At 45.8% G+C, this 27632-nt stretch overlaps 1 protein-coding gene across 4 annotated transcripts in view; it reads right to left on the bottom strand.

The window, feature by feature from the left end:
• fgfrl1a (fibroblast growth factor receptor like 1a) overlaps positions 1–27632 on the bottom strand; it is a 322593-nt gene that overhangs the window by 2644 nt on the left and 292317 nt on the right. For 3 of the 4 annotated variants that reach the window (XM_080199003.1, XM_080199188.1, XM_080199095.1), the window contains exon 6: positions 25806–26159. In XM_080199003.1, coding sequence (XP_080055129.1) covers positions 25806–26159 — 354 coding nt within the window. Of the gene's footprint in view, positions 1–5609; positions 6320–25805; positions 26160–27632 lie in introns of those variants that run through there. The other variant, XM_080199272.1, reaches the window with a different exon arrangement.

Below are 27632 nucleotides of genomic sequence, written 5' to 3'. Positions count from 1 at the left end.
CCTGGGATTGAGGGGAATATACTGGTGTGCACTGAGAACTGGTTTACTGACAGAAAACAAGGGGTAGAACTAAATGGGGTGTTTTAAGGTTAGCAGACTGCGACTAGTGGGCTATGGCAAGGACCAATGCTTGGGCCCCAACTATTCACAAGCTATATCAATGATTTGGATGTGGGAATTAAATGGGGCATGAAATAATTTAGCCATCCAAAAAAAGCTGTTGCAGAACCCAATCTGGATTTTAGAAAAGCCATTGAAATGACTTTATCACTGGAGAACACAGATAAAGAGAACATAAGAACATAAGAAATAGGAGCAGGAGTAGGCCATCTAGTCCCTTCGAGCCTGCCCCGCCATTCAATAAGATCATGGCTGATCTGAAGTGGCTCAGTTCCATTTCCCGCTTTCTCCCCATAACTCTTAATTCCCTTGCCTACCAAAAACCTATCTACCCGTGTCTTAAATATATTTAGCGAGGCAGCCTCTACCACTTCAATGGGCAGGGAATTCCAGAGATTAACCACCGTTTGAGTGAAGAAGTTCCTCCTCAACTCCGATCTAAACTGCCCCCCCTTATCTTGAGGCTGTGCCCCCTAGTCCTACTGTCCTTTCTGATCAGGAAGAATCTCTCTACCTCTACCCTATCCATCCCCTTCATTATCTTATACGTGTCTATAAGATCCCCCCTCATCCTTCTAAACTCCAACGAGTACAAACCCAGTCTATTCAGCCTCTCGTCATAGTCCAACCCCCTCATCTCCGGTATCAGCCTAGTGAACCTCCTCTGCACTCCCTCCAAGGCCAAAACATCCTTGCGCAAGTGCGGCGACCAAAACTGCACGCAGTACTCCAGCTGCGGCCTCACCAGTACCCTGTACAGTTGCAGCAAGGCCTCCCTGCTTTTATATTCAATCCCCCTCGCTAGCATCCCATTCGCCTTCCTGACCACCTGCTGCACCTGCAGACTGGGTTTTTGCGACTCATGCACAAGGACCCCCAGGTCCCTCTAGACCGTAGCATGCTGCAGCTTTTCACCCTTTAAATAGTAATCCCTCCTACTATTATTCCTGCCAAAGTGGATAAAGAGGCTCAGCAACTACAAGGGACTTCAGGCAGCAATATCCTCCAGTTAGGAGGAAGGGCCTCGTGAAGTCAGTCCTCAATGGAGAGCTTGTGTAAACTAGGTAGTAAAGGGCCCCTCATCATAGAATCCCTACAGTGCAGAAGGAGGCCATTCAGCCCATCAAATCCGCACCAACCACAATCCCATTCAGGCCCTATTTCTGTAACCCCATATATTTACCCTGCTAATCCCCTGACTCTTTGGTCAATTTAGCATGGCCACTCCACCTAATCTGCACATCTTTGGACTGTGGGAGGAAAACCGAGCACCTGGAGGAAACCCACACAGACACAGGGAGAATGTGCAGACTCCACACAGACAGTGACCCAAGGCTGGAATTGAACTCGGGTCTCTGGCGCTGTAAGGCAGCAGTGCTAACCACCATGCCACCATGCTGCCCCAGCACCGTGCTGCTCCATGATACTAAAGCTCTGATTAACACCACTAGCCTGTGAAGAAAAGGCAGTCACAGCCCCAAGAGTGTCCAGAGAACATAACCCAGAAAGGTACAGATGCCAACCAATGGATTATTGCAAGCATCATCAAAGGGCAAAGCCAAGGTGAAATTTTAGGAACAGGTAAAATCTGTGCTGTCTAGTGAAGAAGCCAAGACCAGCACCTGAGCATATCATGCAGGTACCCCCTCTCCCAGAGATAGGGTTATTACAACTGAATCACATCATCATGACAAAAGTTGTCCTTATAATGGTAGAATTATTAGTAAATGGCCATCCCTTGAAGATGTAAGTGGACACAAGGGCTACTTTCTCAGAAGACTAAGGAAATTTGGCAAGTCAGCTATGACTCTCACCAACGTTTACAAATGCACCGTAGAAAGCATTCTTTCTGGTTGTATCACAGCTTGGTATGGCTCCTGCTCTGCCCAAGACCGCAAGGAACAAGGTTGTGAATGTAGCCCAATCCATCACACAAACCCATCCATTGACTCTGTCTACACTTCCCGCTGCCTCAGCAAAGCAGCCAGCATAATTAATGACTCCACACATTCCGAACATTCTCTCTTCCACCTTCTTCCATCAAGAAAAAGATACAAAATTCTGAGGTCATGTACCAACCAACTCAAGGACAGTTTCTTCCCTGTTGCTGTCAGACTTTTGAATGGATTTATCTTGCATTAATTTGATCTTTCTCTACACCCTAGCTATGACTGTAACACTACATTCTGCACTCTCTTGTTTCCTTCTCTGTGAATGATATACTTTGTCTGCATAACGCGCAAGAAACAATACTTTTCACTGTATGTTAATACACGTGACAATAATAGATCAACTCAAATTAAATCAGCCTCCATTATTGGAGAACAGGCATACAAGACCCAAACTGAAAATTCTCAGAATCGTATTTCAATCCTTTCATGGCCTCAGTTCTCCCTCTCTCAGTAAACTTGTGCGACCTACAACCCTCCACGATCCCTGTGCCCCTCCAATTATGGCCTCTTGCACATGCACCCTAACGACCCTGACCACCTCCAGATGAATCTCCCAATCAGGGAGAACCTCCCTCGGTTCCTTCAGGAACATAGTCATGGCAACTGGATGAGTGGTGGAGAAAGTTGCAAAGGATGCTGGTTCGAATTTCAGTAGGAAGTCTCACAACACCAGGTTAGACCTAACACCTGTTGTTGTGACACTTCTTACTGCGTTTACCCCTGTCCAACGCCGGCATCTCTACGTCACGACTACCATCGAATTTCAGTGTCAATGTTGACCAGATGGGTTTACTTTCCTGCTCCTGGTTTGGATAGGATCCAACATAAATACACTTGCACAATATTGTGCAAACAATGAAGCTCATGCAGCCGTGAGCTATATGCAAGAATCAGAACAGCTAGCCAGGCATTGGAGGTCACTAACACTGACATTTATCCCTCAATCAACATCAGCAACCTCATAGATCCACCCTGACCTTCTCTAGGTGTGTATTGGATTGGCACCTATTACACAGTACGTTTCTGCCTAAATTTCCACTAAGTAGAAGGAGCTTGCTGCTGCAGATGGGGAAAATTCAGACCATATAATGGCAGGAATATCCGGCGAAGATTGTGTTTATGGGAAGGGCCAGAATTCCAAAGGCCCACTTTCTGAAGAGCTCGGTTGAGGTCTGAAATATATAGGTTGTGAAATCAGAGGAAAGGGCAAGTGTCCATTGCTGGATCTGCTTCCAAAAGTAGAACCAACAGGTCTTTTCCTAACAGTCCCAGTGACCTCACCCACCCCACATCCCGTGGGAAGCAGGAGTTCCGCTACGTCCCACCTGCAAACCATCATTTATATGAGGCGGTCGTTGAATGGAAAGCTGGCAGCATTCCCGGCTCAGCCACAGGGAGAATCCAAGTTCTGGGATGGGAAGTGGGGGCTCTAAGCTCTCAGGAAGAGCGATTTGATAATGACGGGATGACCTATGAGGTTGCTGATGTTGATTGAGGGATAAATATTAGCCAGGACAGTTGGTGGCTTCCAACCCCTGGCTCGCTGTTCTGATTCTTGCGTAAGGCTGACGGCTACGCATTGTGCAAGTGTATTTATGTTGGATTTTATCCAAAGCAGCAGCAGGAAAGTAAACCCATCTGGTCACCACTGACACTGAAATTCGAACCAGCGTCCTTTGCAACTTCTTCCACCACTCATCCAGTCGCCATGCCGACGTTCCTGAAGGAACCGAGGAGGTTCTCCCTGATGGGAAGATTCACCAGATCTATAAGGAGGCTTAGGGGAGGTGGGGGATGAGGGGGCTCACATGTATGGCAAACTACCTCTTTGGACGTGAAGGGCTTTGGGGCATCCTGAAGTCGTGAGAGGAAGGAAAACTTGCATCTACTCTTTGATGTCCACCTGAGAGGTAGACTCAGGTTAAAATCTCACCCATAAGACTACACAGCCCTCCCTTAGACACTGGAATGTCAGCCGAGACTTTCGTGTTTGTGTCCTGGAGTGGAAATGTTTTGAGAAAACCACAGCCCTTAGTTCAGGGGCAGGTGTGCTACCAACTGAACCACCTAAAGAGGCATTCCTTCTTTCCTTTATGTTGTTAAGTTAGGTTTATTTATTAGTCACAAGTAGGCTTACATTAACACTGCAATGAAGTTACTGTGAAAATCCCCTAATTGCCACACTCTGGCACCTGTTTGGGTCAATGCACCTAACCAGCACGTCTTTCAGAGTGTGGGAGGAAACAGGAGCACACGGAGGAAACCCATGCAGACACAGGGGGAATGTGCAAACTCCACACAGACAGTGACCCAAGCCTGGAAAGAACCCACATGGAGCTATGAGGCAGCAGTGTTAACCACTGTGCCAATTGTGGATTAATTAATCAAGATATGATTTAGCACTTTCCTAAGGTGCGGGAGGCAGCAATAAATTCCAAAGTGATCTTAAGAATTTGCTCCTCTTTCTGAGAATGAATGGATTTACCATCATGCTTCTACCATGGGTGGCATGGTGACGCAGTGGTTAGCACTGCTGCTTCACAGTGGGTTGGATTGCTGTCTGTGTGGAGTTTGCACATTCTCCCCGTGCCTGCGTGGGTTTCCTCCGGGTGCTCCGGTTTCTTCCACAGTCCGAAAGATGTGCTGGGTTAGGTGCATTGCATATGATAACTTCTGCTTCAGTGCACCTGAACAGGTGCCAGGGTGTGGCAACTAGGGGATTTTCACAGTAACTTCATTGCAGTGTTAATGTAAGCCTCCTTGTGACAGCAATAAATAAATAATATAGGACGAGTGTAATGAAGGTACATCAGACTGAGTCCTGGGATGGTACGGTTGTTGTATGAGGGGAGATTGGGTTGACTAGACCTGTATTTCCTGGAGTACAGAAGAATGAGAGTGGATCTCATTCAAATAAATAAAATTCTAATCGGGCTGGACAGAGTGAGTGTAGCAATGACGTTTCTTCGGGCTGTTGGAGTGGGGCAGGGGTTCTAGGACAAGAGGTCACAGTCTCAGGATGCTCAGTAAGTTGTTTAGGACTGAGATGTTCACTCAGAGATGGTGAACCTGTGGAATTCTCTACCACAGAAGGATGTAGAGCCCAATGATGGGCAGGTTAGGTGGATTGGCCATGCTGAATTGACCCTAGTGTTAGGGGGATTAGCAGGGCAAATATTTGGGGTTATGGGAATAGGGCCTGGGCGAGATTGTGGTTGGTACATACTTGATAGACCGAATGGCCTTCTTATGCACTGCAGGAATTCTATGGAGTCACTGAATATATTTAAGAAAGAAATAGATAGATTTCTGGACACTAGAGCTGTCAAGTGGAATGGGGAGAGAGCGGCTATATGGTATTGAAATAGAGGATCAGGCATTACCACATTGAATGGCAGAGCAGGCTCAATGGGCCAAATGGCCTACTCCTGCTCCTGTTTCTACACTTGTACTAAAACTGTTGCGAGTGATGTATGAACCAGCCTTTCTGCAGATTATCTGCTTTCCATTGTCACTGCCTGAATGTGGAATTTAGACAGAAAAGAAAGCATTGGGCAGAGACAAATATGGTCAAACAATTTTTTTATTGTGTCACGGGGTCCAGAAAGCTTCTGTGTGCTTTTCATTTTATTTGCTAAAGTGGAGAAATTACATTCCAAGGATTGTTTTCTCAGGACTGAATTTTGATTGTGTAGATGGATGATTAGCACTGCTATTGAACCTGAGTTTGATGCTGGCTGGATAGTTGAAGTGTGGCCCCTGTTTGCAAAGGGGGAAAGTCCTGGACCACCTGATCCAGGGTGGGTGCCATGGACCACACTACTTTGGCCATGCAGCTGGCCAAGCCAACCAGGGAGATTTATTACCTGGCGGTCCACCCATCACTAGTGAAACATGTTGGAAGACAGTGTCTAACATTGTATCCAACCTTTGCACATCAGCATGTCTACCAACTAGACTGTAAAATGCATCTGTCAAGCTACCAATTAACTTAGGCAGGCCGGTGTGAATAACAGCAGAAGGCTTCTTATGTTCTTCCACTGAATCTGTGGGGTGTGTCCCCTCTGTCTCAACTGATGACTGAAGCCTGGATCTATCGGATTGCACACTGCCTCTTGTTGCTGGCAGTTCCGCTGAGCCATTTGACAGGTTACTGTTGCCATTTGAGATGTCAGGGTGAGTGCTGGGCCTAGTGGCATTGCTCACATCTGAGATATTGGCATGGGGATCAAGATTAAGACTGCCATCTGTGGGAAAGAACCAGCACACTATTAGGATTGCTGAGACAGTGTCTATGAAATGATTACATTGACAGTGGATCAGTAGAATTTTACACGTGGCAATTCAGCCTCTCCAAAGACACTGACCCGTTTTAACCCATTCCCCTGTCCCAAAGCTCTCCATGTCTTCATTCTTCAACTATTTCTCTACATCCCTCTTAAAATCCGTGTTAAATTCTGTTCCCGCAATTGTACAGAAATTGCTTCCAGTCCATTTCCAGACACCAATTGTCTATTGGCCTGATCACACAGCCACAAGTCAGAGCTCAAATTCACATCACTCATTCATTCAGATAACATGGATGCCAGCACTTTCTGTAGTGTTGGTGACAGCTTGCTTAAAGGGGGGTGTCAAATTTGCGTGATCCTGATGCGACTTAAAGGCTGTCTTAAAAGAGAGATGCATTTTGGCTGCAGGCGACAATCTGTGGGCAAAGACAGATACAGGAGAAGATACAAGGCAAACAGGTGTTTGAGGCTTTATTGGATGAGGTTGACATGATGAGGGACATCCCTATCCGTCAGCTGGCAAGAGGATTTATTGCAGACAGGGTGCCTGGAGAAAGAATGGGTAGAGGTTGCAAAGTGTCAGTGTGTGAGTATCTCTTCCCGCACTTCTGGACTGCTATGTCCTTCACCTCTTCATACTTCTATCATGGGCAGCACATTGGCACAGTGGTTAGCGCTGCTGCCTCACAGCTACAGGGACCCAGGTTTGATTCCAGCCATGGGTGACTGTCTGTGTGGAGTTTGCATGTTCTCCCCATGTCTGCGTGGGTTTCCTCTGGGTCCGCTGGTTTCCTCCATACGCTATAGACGTTCAGGTTAAGTGGATTGACCACAGTAAATTGTCCCTTAGTGTCAGGGGGATTAGCAAGATAAATCTGTGGCATTATGGGGATAGGGTTTGGGTGTAATTGTTGTCAGTGCAGGCTTGATGGGCTGAATGGCCTCCTTCTGCACTGTAGGGATTCTACGATTCTATACCATCATCTGGAAGTTCCCCTCCAAGCCGCTCACCATCCTGACTTGGGAATATATCGTCGTTCCTTCACTGTCGCTGGGTCAAAGACCTGGGGCACCCTCCCTAACAGCACTGAGGGTGCACCTACACCAGAGGGACTGCAGCGTTTCAAGAACATAGAACATTACAGCGCAGAACAGGCCCTTCGGCCCACGATGTTGCGCCGACCAGTTAAAAAACAATGACCCTCTAATCTAAACCAATCCCTTTTCATCCATAAACCTATCCACGGATCTCTTAAACGCCCCCAAACTAGGCGCATTTACAACTGCAGCAGGCAGGGCATTCCAATCCCTCACCACCCGCTGGGTAAAGAACTTACCCCTGACATCCGTCCTATAACTACCCCCCCCTTAATTTAAAGCCATGCCCCCTCGTGCTAGCTTTCTCCATCCGAGGAAAAAGGCTATCACCATCCACCCTATCTAAACCTCTAATCATCCTATACGTTTCAATAAGATCCCCTCTTAGCCGCCTTCTTTCTAGCGAAAACAACCCCAAATCCCTCAGTCTCTCCTCATAGGACCTCCCCTCCATACCAGGCAACATCCTGGTAAACCTCCTCTGCACCCTCTCCAAAGCCTCCACATCCTTCCTGTAATGTGGGGACTAGAACTGCACACAGTACTCCAAGTGCGGCCGCACCAGAGTTGTGTACAGCTCACCACCACCTTCTCATGGGCAGTTAGTGATGGGCAATAAATGTTAGTCTAGACAGCGATGCCCACACCCGAAAAGAGGAATTAAAAAAAAATGCATGTCAGGGTGGAATAGTGTCGCTGGTGGATAAAAGATCAGCCCATCGAGTCTGAACCAACGACAATCCCACCCGGGCTCTATTCCCATAACCCCTCATATTCACCCCGCTAATTCCCCTGACACTAGGGCTAATTTAGCATGGCCAATCAACCTAACCCGCACATCTTTGGACTGTGGGAGGAGACGGGAGCACCCGGAGGAAAGCCACGCAGACACAGGGAGAACGTGCAAACCCCACACAAACATTGACCCAAGCCAGGACTCAAACCCATGTCCCTGGTGTTGTGAGACAGCCGTGCTAACCACTGTCCCACCCTGCCATGGTGTTCCTGCGTATCTGCTGCTCTTGTCCTTCCGGATGGTAGTTGTCCTGTACATGGTCAGCCCTGCCACAGAAAGCAGTTGAGACCAAAAGATTGTATGTTTTCTAGAATGAGTTACATATAGCACTTGGGACGTGGGGGAATCAAAGGATTTGGGGGAAGACAGGATCAGGCTATTGAGTTGTACAATCAACCATGATCATAATGAATGGTGGAGCTGGCTCAGAGGGCCGAATGGCCTACTGCTGCTCCTATTTTCTATGTTTCTACATTTCTGCTGAAGAACAACAAATGCAGGCCTTGCCAGCGACACCCACATCCCATGAAGTTTTTCTAAAAATTCCAGACCTTTAACTGTGGAATGCCCCTGCCTGCAACAGTAGTGGACTCGCCAACATTAAGGGCATTTAAATGGCCATTGGATAAACATATGGATGATATTGGAATAGTGTAGGTTAGATGGGCTTTAGATTGGTTTCACAGGTCAGCGCAACCTCGAGGGCCAAAGGGCCTGTACTGCGCTGTAATGTTCTAATGTACTCATTGTGTGAATATGCTTTTCCTTGCATTACATTTGCTTCATTTGCGAATCACTTTAAACCTGTGCCCTCTTATTCTCCATCCTTCCATCAGTGGGAATAGTTTCTCCCTCTCCAGGCCTCTCACAGTTTTGAATGCCTCTGTTAGATCTCCCCTCAGCCTTCTGTTCTCCAAAGCAAAACTGCCCTAACTATTCCAATTTATCTTCATAACTAAAATATGTCGAGCTACTGCGAAAATGCCTTTAAAAGGAATGGTTTTAAGATTTTGTTACACCTCCTGCACAGAGGAAAACTTACTGCTGCACTTACGTACTAAATCATGTCAGTGTATCTTTACAATGTTCAAACCACATTGCTTTCACCTCACAAATAGTCACCTGACACCGTGATGGAAATTACCTTGATTTTTTGAGAATGGATTTACCGTTGATTTATTAGTCTTAATTAGGCTTACATTAACATTGCAATCAAGTTACTGTGAAAAATCCCTTAGATGCCACACTCCGGCACCTGCTCGCGTACACTGAGGGAGAATTTAGCATGCCAACACACCTTACCAGCACATTTTTCGGACTGTGGAAGGGAACTGGAGCCCCTGGAGGAAACCCACGCAGACACAGGGAGAACATGCAGACTCTGCACAGACGGTCACCCAAGCTGGGAATCGATCCCGGGTCCCTAGTGCTGTGAGACAGCAGTTCTAACCACTGTGCCACCCCACATGTTATACAAGAAAGAAATTCTTACTGCTTGTTGACCTGCAGTAAACTAAATGGTGCATGTAGTTTGGATCATATCGAGGTGTTTTATTTACATGGCTGTGTTTGTTTTATGAAATCATTCATCTTTCACCATCGAAAAAAATTTGACATGGACTTGTGTGGAGTCAGGGTGACAGAAACAGCAGCATTTAAAAGTTTTTTCACATGTGACGCGGAACCAAGCATTGCTGCAGATTGTATGGATTATATTTTAGAAACATAAAAACTAGAAGCAGGAGTAGGCCATTCAGCCCTTCGAGCCTGCTCCGCCATTTATTTTGATCATGACTGATCATCGAATTCAATATCCTGATCCTCCTTCCCCCTATATCCCTTGATCCCTATAGCCCCAACAGCTATATATCTAATTTCTTCTCGAAATCAGGCAACGTTTTGGCCTCAACTGCTTTCTACGGTAGTGAATTCCACACATTCACCACCCTCTGGGTGAAGAAATTTCTCCTCACCTCAGTTCTAAAAGGTTTACCCTTTACCCTCAAACTATGATCCCTAGTTCTGAACTCTCCGACCACATTCTTTCTGAATCTACCCCGTCTAACCCTGTTAGAATTTTATGAGTTTCTATGAGATCACCTTCTCGCTCTTCTAAACTCCAGTGAATATAATCTTATTTGCCACAAATTTGCCACAGCCATTGGAGAACTTGTTGCCTGGTAGGATGCAGTGATATGTGAGATGTGTTGACACTTAGAAATGTTATAAGGAGTGCAAGCCACATGCTTATAGCAGTGAGATTTCACAGGGGGAGGCAGTGCCAGCAAGTCAATTTTAGGCCAAGGTTTTCCCACCTTCCCCTGGTTCAATTGTCTTGCATCAAGAAGGTGAGGAATTTCATGGGGAACGGTCCTGTCAAGTCTGGAACAGGGTGGAATGGACTGAAGTAAATTGAGATTTTGTTACACTGAGGTTATTTTTCAGAGCAAAATAACAGCAGCCTTTGGAAAGAATAAAATTTGCAAAGTCTCAGAAAACCCTATCTCTTTTTTCACCTATACTTTATATTTGTCACATAAACACTATTACTGCCTTGTTCCCTCCTTCCCTGTTGAGAGATAGTAATCGACATTTATCATTGATGGGAAGTTGGGACAAAGTATGTGAAACATAGTTACGGATGTATTTATGCTCAGAATATGAGCCAGATTTTCACTACCAAGGTGGGTAGATTGAGTCAAGGAATTTGCCTTCTTGCCGGAGCTACCTTGGTAAAAAGTACCTTGAAACACCCTGTTTCCAGCTCAGGCACAATGGGTATGAAATACAGTCGGGCCCACTGACCCTGGAAGTAGAGTGTAAACGGCCAAAGGGGCGAGTGCCGAGGCAGGTTAGAGGACCCAGTACTTTTTCCCAGTCCTTTTACAATCTGTTAGGCACTCTTGCCATCACCCCATAACTCTCCCAGTGCCCCTCATACCCACCATGCCAAATCAAAACTAACTCATAGCCCCACCCAAATCCTCAAGACCCCCACCCCCTGATATCCTCCACACATATCAACACAGAAATTAGAAGCAGGAGTAGGCCATTCAGCCCTTTGAACCTGCTCCGCCATTCATTATGATCATGGCTGATCATCATATTCAATATCCTGATCCCCCATTCTCCCATATTCCTTGATCCCTTTAGCCTCAAGAACTATATCTAATTTCTTCCTGAAATCAGACAACATTTAGGTTTTAGCTACATTATGTGGGAGTGAATTCCACACATCACCAGCCTCTGGGTGAAGAAATTTCTCCTCACCTCAGTTCTAAAAGGTTTTCTCTTTATCCTTAAACTATGGACCCTAGTTCTAGAATCCCCCACCAGTGGGAACATTCTTTCTGAGCCTACTCTGTCTAACCCTGTTAGAATTCTATAAATTTCTATGAATTGCTATCTCACTCTTCCAATCGCCAGTGAACATAAACCTAACCGACTTTGTCTCTCCTCGTATGACAACCTACCTTCCAGCCTGGTATATCTTCGCTGTACACCCTCTATAACAAAGACATCCTGCCTCAGATAAGGACACCAAAACTGTACACAACACTCCAGATGTGGCCTCACCGACACCCCATACAATTGCAGCATCCCTATCCCTATATTCAAATCCTCTCGCAACGAAGGCCAACATACCAATTGCCTTCTTTCCTGCCTACGGTACCTGTGCACTTACTTTCAGTGACTGATGCACAAGGACACCAAGATCTGGTTGAGCATCCACCGCTCTCAATTTACATTCATTCAAGTAATAATTTGTCTTCCTCTTATTTCTACCGAAGTGGATAACCTCACACTTACCTACATTATATTTCATCTGCCATGCAGATGCCCACACACTCACAGAATCATAGAACCTTACAGTGCAGAAAGAGGCCCTTCGGCCCATCGAGCCTGCGCCAACCACAATCCCACCCAGGCCCTAGCCCCATATCCATACACATTTACCCACTAATCCCTCTTACGCATCTCAGGACACTAAGGGGCAATTTTCTAGCATGGCCAATCCACCTAACCAGCACATCTTTAGACTGTGGGAGGAAACCGGAGCAACCAGAGGAAACACGCGCAGACACGAGGAGAATGTGCAAACTCCACACAGATAGTGACCCGAACCGGGAATCGAACCCAGGTCCCTTGAGCTGTGAAGCAGCAGCGCTAACCACTGTGCTACCGTGCCACCCCCTCAGCTGGAAGGCAGGTCGTCATATGAGGAGAGACTAAGTCAGCTAGTCTAAATCATGCTAAACTATCTCTGCATCCTCCTCACAGCTCACCTTTTCACCCAGATTTGTATCCTGTTCAAATACCTACTCAGTGCAACTCTGCCTTCCACCCATGCTCCCATTGCCCTTCATGCATTCTTGCAACCTCCATAAACACTCACCCTACCCACCCTGGGTAGACCAAGGAGCCATGTGCAAATAAAAAAAGAATAAACTTTTAATCATCTAATACAGTTCTCACTCCTATACATTTAATAGTTAAAAAAAACTACCATTCATAAAAATCCATTAAAAGCTTTTGAATTTCAAATGGTTAAATGCATAAAAAAAACAAACCCCACATCAAAGATAATCCTTTAACAATGGTTTTGTGGTTACCATTAGATGAGCTTTTAACATTTTTATTAATTGAACTTACATTCCACCAGCCATTATAGTGGGGTTTGGACCCATGTCCCCAGAGCCCTAGCCCAAGCCTTTGGATTAATTTGGATTTGAGCTCTGATGAAGGGTCATCTAGACTCAAAAAGTTGGCTCTATTCACTCTCCATGACGCTGTCAGTCTTGCTGAGCTTTTCCAGCATTTGGATTACTAGTTCAGTCACATCAATACTCTGTCACTGCCTCCCCCATGTACTGTTGCAATCCTACCCAGTACCATACATTCCACACGTTCACACTGGGGAAGGGCAGAAGAATTCAGCCAGTGTCAAGACCAAGTTTATTCTTTACCCAGTGTCACTGAAACATTATTTGGATATTACAGTCCGAAAGACGTGCTGGTTAGATGCATTGGCCACGCTAAATTCTCCCTCAGTTTATCTGAAGAGACGCCGGAGTGTGGCAACGAGGGGATTTTCACAGTAACTCAATTGCAGTGTTAATGTAAACTTACGTGTGATACTAATAATTAACTTAAACTTAGATACTTATTGTTTGCTTGTGAGATCCAAAGTGAAAACTGGTTACTGTGTATGCTTATATTACAACAGTGACTTTGATTTAGAGTCCACAGAATCCCTACAGTGCAGAAGGAGGCCATTCAGCCCATCAAGTCTACACTGACCACAATCCCACCCGTGCCCTATTCTCATAATCCCATGGCATTTACCCTAGTTAGTCCCTCTAACACTAAGGGGCAATTTAGCCCAGCCAATCCACCTAAACCGCACATCTTTGGATTGTGGGAGAAAACCGGAGCACCCGGAGAAAATCCACGCAGAGGATGTACAGGGGAGAATGTACAGACTCCAGACAGACAGTGACCCAAGCCGGGAATCGAATTCGGGTCCCTGGGTCTGTCAGTGTGCTTCAAAAGTACTTAATTAGACACTGAGGCATCAGGAGGATATGAAATATTCTCTAACAATGTGAACTTTTCTTATTTACACTTCGAATCATCAACGTTTGGAAAGCCGTCTCTCTACTGCCAGATCGGAATCATTGATGTACGTTGTCAGCAGCACTCTGCTAATCACTTCCTTCCACACTGATGTGGGTCCACTGGAATTTTTCTATGTTATTTTAATTCAAGGTTTGAATCCATTTCAGAAGTCCTCCCCTCTCCCCGCAAAAAAATTTTATCCTTTACCATCAAACTGTGTTTCCTGTCCCGATAATCCATCAAATTCATTATTCTTTCAACAGAAAAATTCATCATGAAAGAATTAAGAATGGGAAAAGCTAATTCCAATTAAATACACTCCTTTAATGTGCTAATTGTGGAAGCTAATTTTATTCTGAGTAAACCAACTGTTTTTTCCACATCTTATATGGAAACATAGGTAGGAACTAAAAGCAGGAATAGGCCATTCGGCCTTCCAACCCTGTTAAACTATTAATTATGATCATCGAATTCAATACTCTGATCCTCCTTCCCCCCCCATATCCCTTGATTCCTTTAGTCCCAAGAGCATTACTAGTTCCTCCTTGAAATACACAATGCTTTGGCCTCAAATACTTTCTGTGGGAGTGCATTCCACACATTCACCACTCTCTGGGTGAAGACATTTCACCTCACTGTCCTGAAAGGTTTACCCCTTACCCTCAAACAAAGTTTTGTACTCGCCCACCATTGGGAACATTCTTTCTGAATCTATCCTGTCTAATCCTACTAGAATTTTATAAGTATCTATGAGATCCCCTCTCCCTCTTCTAAACTCCAATTAATATAATCCTAACCAACTTTGTCTCTCCTCATATGACAGACCCGCCATGCCAGGAATCAGCCTGGTAAACCTTTGCTGCACTCTCTCTATAGCAAGGACATCCTTCCTCAGGTAAGGAGATCAAAACTGCACACAATACTCCAGGTATGGCCTCACCAATGACCTGTACAATTGCAGTAAAACTTCCCTATCCCTATACTCAAACCTTCTCACTATAAAGGTCAATATACCATTTGCCTTCTTTACTGTCTGCTGTATCTGTACACTTATTTTCAATGGCTGATGCCCAAGGATACCAAAATCTTGCTGAGTATCCACAATTCTCAATTTGCACCCAATCTGTAGGAACCAGACCAGGGTCTAATGAATTTTGGAAAATGATCACCAATGGATCCACTATTTCTTGGACCACTTCCTTAAAAACTCTGGGATGAAGATTATCAGGCCCTGCTATCTTTTTAGCAATACCTCCTTTATTATAAAATAGTCACAACAAGCAACATTCACGCCTCACAACTGCCAGGCAATGACCATCAACAACAAGAGACAATCTAACCACCGCCCCTTGACATTCAATAGTGTTGCCATACTAAATCCCTCACTGTCAACATCCTTGAGATTATTATTGACCAGAACCTCAACTGGATTCACCACATAAACACAATAGCTACAAAAGCAGATCAGGCTAGGAATACTGTGGTGAGTAACTCATCTCCTGACTCCCCAAAGCCTATCCACAAGGCACAAGTCAGGAGTGTGATGGAATATTCCCCACTTGCCTGGATGGGTGCAGCTCCAACAATGTTCCAGAAGTTTGACAACATCCAGGACAAAGCAGCCCACTTGATTGGCACCACATCTACAAACATCCACTCCCTCCAACACCAACACTCAGTACCAGCGTTGTGTACTATCTACAAGATGCACTGCAGCAATTCTACAAAGATCCTTAGTCAGCACCTTCCAAGCCCACGACCACTTCCATCTAGAAGGGCAAGGCAGCAGATACATGGGAACACCTCCAAGTTCCCCTCCTTGCCACTGACCATCCCGACTTGGAAATATATCACCATTCCTTCACAGTCGCTGGGTCAACATCCTGGGATTCTTTCCCTTACGGCATTGTGGGTCAACTCACAGCACACGCACTGCAGCAGTTCAAGAAGGCAGCTCATCATCACCTTCTCGAGGGCAGTAGGGATGGGCAATAAATGCAGGCCAGCTAGCGACACCCATGTCCCATGAATGAGTTAAAAATAATAGTGAAACAGGCCTTTTGACCCATGTTAGTATTTATGCTCCTAAATTTGCTACATTAGAATTTTACTTTTTTTTCCTACATTAAGTTTAACTATTTGTAAAAGTTTTTTTCATTTATGGGATGTAAGTGTATACCCACAGTGCTGTTAGAGAGGGTGTTTCAGGATTTTGACTCAATGTCAGTGAAGAAATGGCACTATTTTCCAAGTCAGCATGGTGACTGGCTTAGAGCAGAATCTCCAGGCTGTAATGTGACCAGATATCTGCTGCTTTTGTCCTTCTCAATCGTAGTAGTTGTAGTTTTTGGAAGGTGCTGCCTAAGGAGCCTTGATGGATGTCCAGTTTTGAGCTGCTACATCTATACGAAGTCCCATTTAGCACGGTGGTAAGTGCCACACAACACCTCAATGTGAAGACAGTTCTTCCTTTCCACAAAGACTGTGCAGTGGTTACTCCTACCAATACGGTCATGGACAGATGCATCTACAGCAGGGTGGTTGGTGAGGCTGAGGTCAAGTATGTTTTTTCCCCTTGTTGGTTCCCTCACTGTATGATTCCATTAGTATGACTACGTCAAGCTGTTGCTTGACTAGTCTGAGACAACTACCCCAATTTTGGCGCTCGCCCCAGATGTTAGTAAAGAGGACTTTGCAGCGTGAGCAGGGCTGGGTTTGCTGTTTGCTGTTTAGGAGCCTAGGTCGATGCCAGATGGTTCCTGACTGAATACAACTGAGTGATTTGCCAGGCGTTTTCAGAGGGCAATTAAGAATCAACCACATTGCTGTGGCTCTGAAGTCATGTGTAAGGATGGCAGGTTTCCTTCTCTAAAGGACAGGAGTGAATCAGATGGGTTTTTAATGACACTAGGCAATGGTCTTATGGTCATCGTTAGACTTTTAATTTATCGAGTTTTTTAAAAATTCCACCATTTGTCATGATGGGATTCAAACATGGGTCCTCAGAGTATTACCCGGGTCTCTGGATTATTAATCAGGCAGCAATTCCACAATGTCACCACCTCCCTTTCATTACAAATGAAAAATAAATGAAGCGGAGAAGTACAACCAATATTATTTTGTAAAAATGATAGAACCATATCCAAACCATATTTTCCTGTGAGTTCAGAGTTTCTTGCCATATGTCTGTTCTAAATTAACTTTTCACTCATTTCCATTTATTCCTTCTGCTCCTACCTTCTTGGCATACTTTAACATAATAATCTGAATTCGCCCATTTTAGATTTTCTTGATGGGTCCTTTTTCTGGAGTGTAACATGTAAGTTCCTCCAGATTTTTTTCATGGTTGATATCCCTTACATTTGGAGGTGACCTTGTTTTCTTCACATATTCCTTCTGATCTAAGTGGTCAAAACTCTAAACTGATCATTAATGCTTCGTAAAATTTTTATCTCATTGCCTTTAGATTATAATTGTCATGCTCCAATAAAAGTCCATTCAAAATCTGGCCAAAGTTTCTTCCTCAACCGGCGCGACCAAAATAAACTGGTCTTCCATCTCATTGCTGTTTCTGACATCTTAGTGCATGTAAATTGCTGAAGCAAAGCTGAGATGTTTCACAGGGATATGAAAACATGCAGTAGGGGGGAGCTTGCCACAGATTGTTTGAATGATTCTAAATGCTGCTTTTGTAGAACAGAAAGATGGCTTGCATGTATATAGTGCCTTTCAAAACCTCAGTTAGTCACAAAGTGCTTTAAATCCACTGAAGTACTTGCAATGGCTGGGCTCAATTCACAGCTTGGGTCACTGTCTGAGTGGAGTTTGCACATTCTCCCTGTGTCTGCACGGGTTTCCTCCGGGTGCTCCGGTTTCCTCCCACAGTCCAAAGATGTGCCAGTTACGTGCATCGGCCATGCTAAATTCTCCCTCAGTGTACCCAAACAGGAGCCGGAGTGTGGCGACTAGGGGATTTTCATAGTAACTTCATTGCAGTGTTAATGTAAGCCTACTTGTGACACTAATAAATAAACTTCAACTTTATTGTAAGACCCATTTGTGCACAGCAAGCTCCCACATACAGCAATGTGGTAATGACCAGATGATTATTTTAATAATGTTGAGGTATAAATATTGGCCAGGATGTGGGGGATAAAACCTTTGCTTTTCTTCATCAAATAGTGCCATGGGATCTTTAAGGTCTGCCTCACAGAGAGAGCAAGGCCTTGGTTTGATGTCCCATCTAAAAGGTGTTGTTGAAGTGAGCATAACATCAAAGACACTTCGAGGGAGATTTTCCACCCCCATTTTTGGCAGACAGTAATGGTGCCGGGGGCGGAGAATCGAGGGGGAGAGTCCCAAGATGGCTTTCATACCAGGACTATTTCCCCACTTGATTGTCCCCGCTCCCTGCCAATGACATTTCCCGCTATGAAAAGTCAGGAACCCCATCATCATACATGACTATATTCTTAGCCTTCGCGCTGCAGTGCTTCCCTTGTAGGGGTTTCCCTCTGCCCCCCTACCCCAAAGTGTAATGTCATGTTGGTGGGGTTTACAACAGGTTTCACAAAACGGGAACCTGATACAGCCCCAAGGGAGGAGAAAATCATGCCCAGGCAGTACCATGGCACTGCTGAGGGACATGCCGGGGGCAGGGGCCATGTGGGGTCTTCAGTTGGCATGGTCCCTGGAAGGGGGGGGGAAGATTGGTGGGGTCCTTGGAATGGATAGCCTGTGGTGTGTGGGAGGACGGGGATACCCCACATATGTGGGAGAGGGAGCTACCTGCGAGTGTGGAAGGAGAGAGGTTCCCTGTGGTTGGAGGTGGGGGAATGGTCTCTGTGTCCATGAGGAGGTCCTTGTTTTCATTTTTTTTTGTTTGATGGGATGCCCCTTTAAATCCTTAAATATTTCAGCTAAGGGTGGAATTTTCCCATCATGTCCATCATGGGAATCGTAGTGGGTGCAGCAGGCGACGGTGCAGAGGGACCTCGGGGTCCTTGTGCATGAGTCGCAAAAACCCAGCTTGCAGGTGCAGCAGGTGGTCAGGAAGGCGAATGGGATGCTGGCCTTCATAGCGAGGGGGATTGAATATAAAAGTAGTGAGGTCTTGCTGCAGCTGTATAGGGCATTGGTGAGGCCGCAGCTGGAGTACTGTGTGCAGTTTTGGGCGCCGCACCTGCGCAAGGATATTTTGGCCTTGGAGGGAGTGCAGAGGAGGTTTACTAGGCTGATACCGGAGTTGAGGGGGTTGAGCTATGAGGAGAGGCTGAATAAACTAGGCTTGTACTCGTTAGAGTTTAGAAGAATGAGGGGAGATCTCATTGAGACGTATAAGATGATGAATGGGATGGATAGGATAGAGGTGGAGAGACTCTTCCCGCTCAAAAAAGACAGTAGGACTAGGGGGCACAGCCTCAAGATAAAGGGGGGGCGGTTTAGAACGGAGTTGAGGAGGAACTTCTTCACTCAAAGGGTGGTGAATCTCTGGAATTCTCTGCCCGTTGAAGTGGTGGAGGCTGCCTCGCTAAATATTTTTAAGAAGCGGGTTGATGGGTTCTTGATAAGAGAGGGGATTAAGGGTTATGGGGAGAAAGCGGGAAAGTGGAACTGAGCCACGACAGATCAGCCATGATCTTATTGAATGGTGGGGCAGGCTCGAAGGGCTGGATGGCCTACTCCTGCTCCTATTTCTTATGTTCTTATGTTCTTATGACACAGATTGTACAGATTTCGGGCAGGATTTTCCAGCACTGGGGCTGGGTGTGGCCAGAAAATCCTGCCCTAAATTTTTTAAGAAAGTAACACTTTTCCCACCTGTGTTGGCACTTAGTTAAAATTGAGAAAATTCCTCCCTGTGGATTGTGAAATAGCTGAAGCAATACTGAGATGTTTCACAGGTCTGTGAAAATCTACAGTGGGAGTGAGGTTACCACAGATTGTTTGAAGCATTCTAAATCCATCACGCAAACCAGCCTCCCATCCATTGACTCGAACTACACTCCCTGCTGCCTCAAAGCAACCAGCATAATTCAGGATCCCACGCACCCTGGACATTCTCTCTTCTGCCTTCTCCTTTCAGGAGAAAGGTACAAAAGTACCAACTGACCTAAGAACAGCTTCTTCCCTGCTGCTGTCAAACTTTTGAATGGACTTGCCTTGCATTAAGTTGACCTTTTTCTACACCCTAGCTATGACTGTAACACTACATTCTGCACTCTCTCCTTTCCTTCTCTATGAACGGTTTGTTTTGTCTGTATAGCATGCAAGAAACAATACTTTTCACTGTATGTTAATACACGTGACAATAATAAATCAAATCAAATGTTGTGTGCATGGGAGGAGAGGGGGTTCCGTTTGATGGGGTGAGGGGGGGCTGGTGTCCAAGAGGGGATCCTTGTTTTCATTTTTATTCGATGGGATACCCTTTAAATAAGGGGGAGCGGGATTGGTTTGGAGTAGATTTGGGATAATATTGCACCTTTGGATCCATGGTTATTATTGTAAAGCTGTAGTTCGCTCTTTCTCTAGTAGTAGAAAGCTAGCAGAGCAACATTTCAATGTGCATCATGTGTCTTACAAACTCGGTAACTAACATGGTTACATCTTGCTTAACCAGACCGTCCATGTTTCATCCCAAGCACTCAGCGCTGCAGGCCCGTGACCTCAGGACTTCAGCTTTCGCTGGAGGGGGAGGAAAGGTACAGTCAAAAAGTTCCAAAACAGAACAGCAAAGCGGTCTCTGCCAGGATGCCTAACACTAATTGCTCGACAACACAAGCATTGGCGATCAAAGGATTAGAGTCTTCCAGTTGTGATCCTTGGTTGAGATCTTGCAACTTGTGTTGTGCAAAGGCCTCACACAGCTTGGCTTTTAACACAGCACAGAAATATTGGATTAATTTGGAAGCCTCGTGCAGGATTTTACCTCAACACTGATTACTGCCATTAGAGGAAAATCAACCAGCAATCCTTTTTCCTGGATCTCCTCCATTGTAAACATTCAGCTTTGATTGGTTCTGTTGAATATAATATCTCACCATGTGCAGGCATGACTAGGACAGCAGACTGACAGTTTCACATATAATCAACACTATTAACTGCGCTTCAGCTCTTTACATCTGGAAAGTGCAGATGCTGGCACTAATTCCATACTGAATATGTTTGTATAAAATTCTGCTAGAAAACCATCATAATATCAATGCACTTAATCCTTCCATTATGCTTCTTGTAAAGTCATTTGTTAAAGCATTAAGCTTTTCATGCTATGGGGACGTAGATTTGTAGCTTCTTGCATCAAAGCAGCCTGAATGATGTATGCTAAGTGCACTGACAAATTACTTCCTACAATATCCCAAACATTTGAAAACAAACCAGCAAAGCTCTGTTTGCTCAGCGCCATGTATTTAGAAGTGAAGTTTCCAGTGAGTGGACAAATTGAATAGTTTTCCATCGTTCTGAGGCTCAGTCCAGTTTGGGCGGCTACAGTAAAGCTCTCTCTAGCCTTCTCCATCAATGTAGTCACTGGGAATGAAAATCAGGAGGAATGTATAATGTTTATACGTTTATTTATTAGTCACAAGTAGGCTTACATTAACTCTGCAATGAAGTTACTGTGAAAACCCTCTTTCGGGTGGCACATTAACTCAGTGGGTTAGCACTGCTACTTCACAGTGTCAGGGACCCGGGTTCGATTCCCAGCTTGGGTCACAGTCTGTGTGGAGTCTGCACGTTCTCCCCGTGTCTGCATGGGTTTCCTCCGGGTGCTCCGGTTTCCTCCCACAGTCTGAAAGACGAGTTGGTTAGGTGGATTGACCTGAACAGGCACCTGAGTGTGATGACTAGGGAAATTTCATAGTAACTTCATTGCAGTGTTAATGTAAGTCTTACTTGTGACTAATAAATAGTTGCCACACCTCAGTGCCTGTTCAGGTACACTGAGGGAAAGCTAGTTAGGTACACTGAGCTAGTTAGGTACAGTGCACCTAATTAGCACATCTTTAGACTATGGGAGGAAACCAGAGCAGCCAGAAGCAACCCATGCGTATATGGGCAGAATGTGCAGACGCCACACAGACAGTGACCCAAGCCAGGAATTGAACCCGCGTCCCTTGCACTGTGAGGCAGCAGTGTTAACCACTGCGCCACCATGCCATGTGGCTGCATCTATATTGCCTGTTTTACACTTGCCCCCAAAAGCAAAATCACCTCCACACCAAACACAAAAGCCAAATCCTGCAGGTGCTGGGAATCTGAAATACAAACAGGAGGTGCTGGAAACACTCATCAGTCCTGGCAGCATCTGTGAAGAGAAACAAAGAGAAACTCTGGGTAAGACTTTATGGTCTCTGCCAGAGGGTTTGGAGGCAAGGCAGCTGTTAAAAACTCAGTGGGTGTTCTTTCTGCTGCTTACCTGCCTGCCGCAGGTAACAGGCAGCGATTTCACAGTGGAAGGGCAAAGCCTAGGGCAGCCCACCCACCAGCCCACCCACCCTCCTCCCAGTTGAGCCTTCAGGTGGCCAATTAGTGACTACTTCCCACGGCTGCCAAGTTTCTTTGTAGGGGCAGATCAGAGGTGACGGACAGGAAGTCCACCTAGTTAGCCTGCTCAGGCCGCAGGCAAGAAGGGATGATGTGCCTCCCTCACGGGACCCCTTTCCCAACTCACGGGCCCCCTTTCCCAATTGGAAGTAACCCACCAAGGCTTTCCCCCCCACACTGGATGTCCACTTTCCCCTTGACCTTTGAACCACGAGCCCATCCTCTTGTCCTCCCTCTCCCCAGATCTCCACTTCACCCCTGAAAGACTTCCAGAGATATCAGCATCCTGGGCCTCCAGAACCTTGTCCTATGAGTCTTCCTGTAGTCCAGGCATTAGGCATTGATCCCTGTGGCACTGTTGGGAGTGGAGAGCTGCAGGCAAAGACTTCCTCACCCAATAGGGGCAGAAACCCTCACCCAGCCAAGGATAGACTCCATCGCGCATTAAAAGGCTGCAAAGCATCTGTCAGGAGTTGGGGTGCATTCCCCACTGACATAGGGATCTTGGGATACTTACTCACAGATCCCTTAAGTCGGCAGAGTAGGTGAATAGAATAGTTTATAAGGGAGTTGGGATGCTTGCTTTCATCAGTCATGGTATAGAGTATAAGAGCAAGGAGGTAATGTTGGAGTTGTACAGAGCATTGGGTAGGTCACATCTGGAGCACTGTGTGCAGTTCTGGTCACCTCACTATAGGAAGGATGTGATAGAGGGGTTGCAGAGGAGGTTCACCAGGATGTTGCCTGGGATGGAGCATTTGAGCTATCAGGAGAGACTGGATAGGCTTGGATTGTTTTCTGTAGAGCAGAGAAGGCTGAGGGGGTACATGATTGAGGTGTGTAAGATTCTGAGGGGTATGGACAGGATGAGTAGGAAGCAGCTGTTCTCCTTGGTTGAAAGATCAGTCACAAGCGGGTGTGGTTTTAGGTTAAGGGGCAGGAGATTCAGAGCGGATTTGAGAAAAATCTTTTTCACTCAGAGGATGGTGGGAATCTGGAATGCACAGCCTGGGAAGGCATTTGAGGCCAGAAAGATTACAACCTTTAAAAAATATTTGGGTGAACACTTCAGTTAAAACAGCACAAATCCACTTTATATTTACTTAGATCAACATGGATGCAGTTAAGTACTTCTTTACCTATCTCCTCCTAATCTTGCTATTTAAAAAGATATCCTTTCTCCTTGTTCTGTTTAGATTACTGGCTGAGAGAGAACACTTGGGGAAGGCCAGCAAAATAATGTCTGTCTGGCAGAGGAAGCATAGAAACCAGGAGCAGGAATAGGCCATTTGGCCATTCGAGCCTGTTCTGCCATTCAATATGATCATGACTGATCCTTGATCTCAATGCCATATGCCATGTTTTCTTCCCATACCTCTTGATACCAATAAATGTAAATAATTATCTATCTTTTTCTGGAACATATTCAAGAAATATCTGTAGTCTTCGGTGGTAGAGAATTCCACAGTTTCACTATCCCCTGAGTGAAGAAATGTTTGCTCATCTCAATCCTCACTGGTCTACCCGTATCCATGGACTGTGTCTATGGGCACCTTGGATACCCATTAGTGTGCCTAATTCAGACTTATCTCGAAATGAGCATCCAACACTCTTCTCCAAAACAGACAAAAGGCTCTTAAAAAATATGAAAATTAGGTCCTACACCAAGGACTTCCCTACTGGGGCAGCATGGTAGATCAGTGGTTAGCACTGCTTCCTCACAGCGCCAGGGACCCGGGTTCAATTCCAGCCTCAGGTCATTGTCTGTGTGAAGTTTGCATGTTCTCCCTGTGTCTGCGTGGGTTTCCTCCAGGTGCTCCGGTTTCCTCCCACAGTCCAAAGATGTGTGGGTTAGGTTGATTGGCTGTGTTAAAATTGCCCCTTAGTGTCCTGAGATGTGTAGATTAGAGAGATTAGCGGGTAAATGTGTAGGGATATGGGGTAGGGCCTGGGTGGGATTGTGGTTGGTGCAGGCCTCTTTCTGCACTGAAAGGGTTTCTGTGATGCTGTATTATCATGACACCATGAAAACCTTTGCTATGCTATGTCCTAAGATCTCTTCTCATTTTGACTCAAATATCATTCTGATGGCTCATCAATCTTCAGCCCTGAGATAAGAATTCCAAATAGACCACCTTATTAGGGTGGTTCTTCAATCTCCCCTGAATCTTCATCATGGTAAATTAAGGCCCGTTCACTACAATATCTCCTCCTCCAACTCATTCAAGGCAAGGTTTATGGTAAAGTGGAGTTGAGACCACAGCCTGATCAACCACGATCTTATTCAATGGTGGAGCAAGTGTGGAGGGTTGAATGACCTACTCCTGTACCTGGTCCTATTTGACTTTGTTAGTGAGCCCTTCACACCTCAAAGCTGTCAAACTCCTTAGTCTTCCCCCGCTCCCCTATGAGATTGACAAGCATGGTTGTGCCATTGGATGGCACAATGGTTAGCACTGCTGCCTCACAGCGCCAGGGGCCTGGGTTCAATTCTGGCCTCAGGTGACCATCGGTGTGGAGTCTGCAAGTTCTCCCTGTGTCTGCAGATGCTCCAGTTTCCTCCCACACTCCAAAGAAGTGCAGGTTGGGTGGATTAAACATGCTAAATTGACCCCTAGTATCAGGGAGGCTACCTAGGATAAATATGTTGGGTTAGGAGATAGGGTTAGGTGCAGATTCGATGGGCTGAATGGCCTTCTTCTGCACTGTAGGGATTCTATCCTATTACAAAACCAAAGCTTAGCATCCCATAACCAGGCACTGTGTCATTTTATCTTATTCTCTGAACCACACTTTTGAACATTGGTCCTTCACCTAGATTTCTCAATTTAAAGTCTAAACAATTACATAGGGTATCTGGACACATACAAGCAGCAGGCTTTTCCCCGGAACTTACTTATCATTATCTTATTCATTAGTCACAGGTAGGCTTACATTAACACTGCAATGAAGTTACTGTGAAAATCCCCACTTTGCCACACTCCGGCGCCTGTTCGGGTACACTGAGGGAGAATTTAGTGTGGACACTGCACTTAACCAGCACGTCTTGCTGTACTGGGTTGGGGGTTTAGCAGTAGAAGAGAGAAAAAGGGGGATATTTTATCACCCTCCTTGGTGGTCTAGAAAACTTACTGGGCGGACTTTTACCATCATGCCCGCTCGATTTTGTACGATCCGTCCAAGGCCAACGGACAATGCTGTTCTCTGACCCTTGCCCACCCCGATTCCGGGGTTGTAACATTTCGACCTGCTGGTAAAGTTCTGGCCAGCTGGACTGGACCAAGCTCACGATCTCCAGGCTTGGGAGCCGCTCAACCTCTGGCACTGCTGAAACCTAGAAAGAGTAAAATATTTATTTCCAGTACACAAGAGAGGGAACCTGCCTACCTGGTAGCACAGTCAGGAAGGCACTGCGGAAGCTGTATCCCATGGTGTTTGCGCCCAAGCAGATGTACATCCCAGCGTCCTCCTCCTTTGCCCTGGAGATCATCAGTTTGTTCAGATAAGAGCCGTCGGGCCGGGACCACACCTCTCCTGTCGGCAGCACCACAAACTTCTGCCCACCAACGTCAATGGTGGAGTTGTATTTGCTCTCGCTGCCATATTCAACCCTCTTCAGCCATTGGATGACAGGTTTAACGTCACTGCGGACCTTACACTGGAAGGAGGTTGTGCCTCCGTAATCGACAGTGGTGTTTACAGGGTGCGTTCCAGTCAGGATGGGCTTGGACCGGGTGGTCTCTGCAAACGACAAGTGAAATGATTCGTTGTTAACGCTAATTTATTTATTAGTGTCGCGAGTAGGCTCGCATTAACACTGCAATGAAGTTACTGTGAAAATCCCCAAGTCGACATACTCCGGTGCCTGTTCGAATATAAGAACATAAGAAATAGGAGCAGGAGTAGGCCATCTAGCCCTTCGAGCCTGCCCCGCCATTCAATAAGATCATGGCTGATCTGTCGTGGCTCAGTTCCACATTCCCGCCCTCTCCCCATAACCCTTAATCCCCTTGCCTATCAAAAACCTATCAACCCGCGTCTTAAAAATATTTAGCGAGGCAGCCTCCACCACTTCAACGGGCAGAGAATTCCAGAGATTCACCACCCTTTGAGTGAAGAAGTTCCTCCTCAATTCCATTCTAAACCGCCCCCCCTTTATCTTGAGGCTGTGCCCTCTAGTCCTACTGTCCTTTCTGAGTGGGAAGAGCCTCTCCACCTCTATCCTATCCATCCCATTCATCATCTTATACGTCTCAATGAGATCTCCCCTCATTCTTCTAAACCCTAACGAGTACAAGCCTAGTTTATTCAGCCTCTCCTCATAGTTCAACCCCCTCAACTCTGGAATCAGCCTAGTAAACCTCCTCTGCACTCCCTCCAAGGCCAAAATATCCTTGCGTAAGTACGACAACCAAAACTGCACACAGTACTCCAGCTGCAGCCTCACCAGTGCCCTATACAGCTGCAGCAAGACGGATACACTGAGGGAGAATTTAGCATGGCCAATGAATCTAACCAGAACGTCTTTTAGACTGTGGGAGGAAACCGGAGCAACCGGAGGAAACCCACACAGACACGGGGAGAATGTGCAAACTCCACACAGACAGTGACCCATGCCGGGATTTGAACTGGTGCTGTGACCATGCCATATTCCGCAGGAAGCTACTCACTGCAGAAAACTCAAGCCAGCTAGCCTAACATCTGTCATAGAGAAAGTACTGGTGACCATTATTAAGGAGGTTTTAGCAAGATATCTAGAAAATCTAGAAATGGGATCGGGGAGTCAACATTATTTTGTGAATGGACAATTGTCTTTCACTAACTTATTGGAGTTCTTTGAGGAAGTAACACACACAGTGAATAAAGGGGAATCTGTAGATGTGAGTGTATCTGGATTTCCAAAAGGCATCAGATAAGATCACCACACCAGGCCAGTGGGCTGATGAATGGTAGATGGAGTTTAATTTAGATAAATGTGAGGCGATGCATTTTGATAAATTGAACCAGGGTAGGATTTACTCAATGGTAGGGCTTGGGGAGAGTTATAGAACAAAGATATCTAGGGGTACAAATTCATAGCTCCTTGAAAGCTATGAACCTGTACCCCTAGACACAGGAGTCACAGGTGGACACAGTGGTGAAGAAGGCATATGGCATGCCTGGTTTCATTGGTCAGAACATTGAATATTGAAGTTGGAACATCTTGTTGAAGTT

This window comes from Carcharhinus amblyrhynchos, chromosome 1 (genome assembly GCF_965287045.1).
Source record: "Carcharhinus amblyrhynchos chromosome 1, sCarAmb.v2.hapA, whole genome shotgun sequence".
In the NCBI taxonomy this organism is placed as follows: domain Eukaryota; kingdom Metazoa; phylum Chordata; class Chondrichthyes; order Carcharhiniformes; family Carcharhinidae; genus Carcharhinus; species Carcharhinus amblyrhynchos.
Note: the sequence above shows the minus strand (reverse complement) of the source record. Positions and strands in the feature narration are given on the sequence as shown.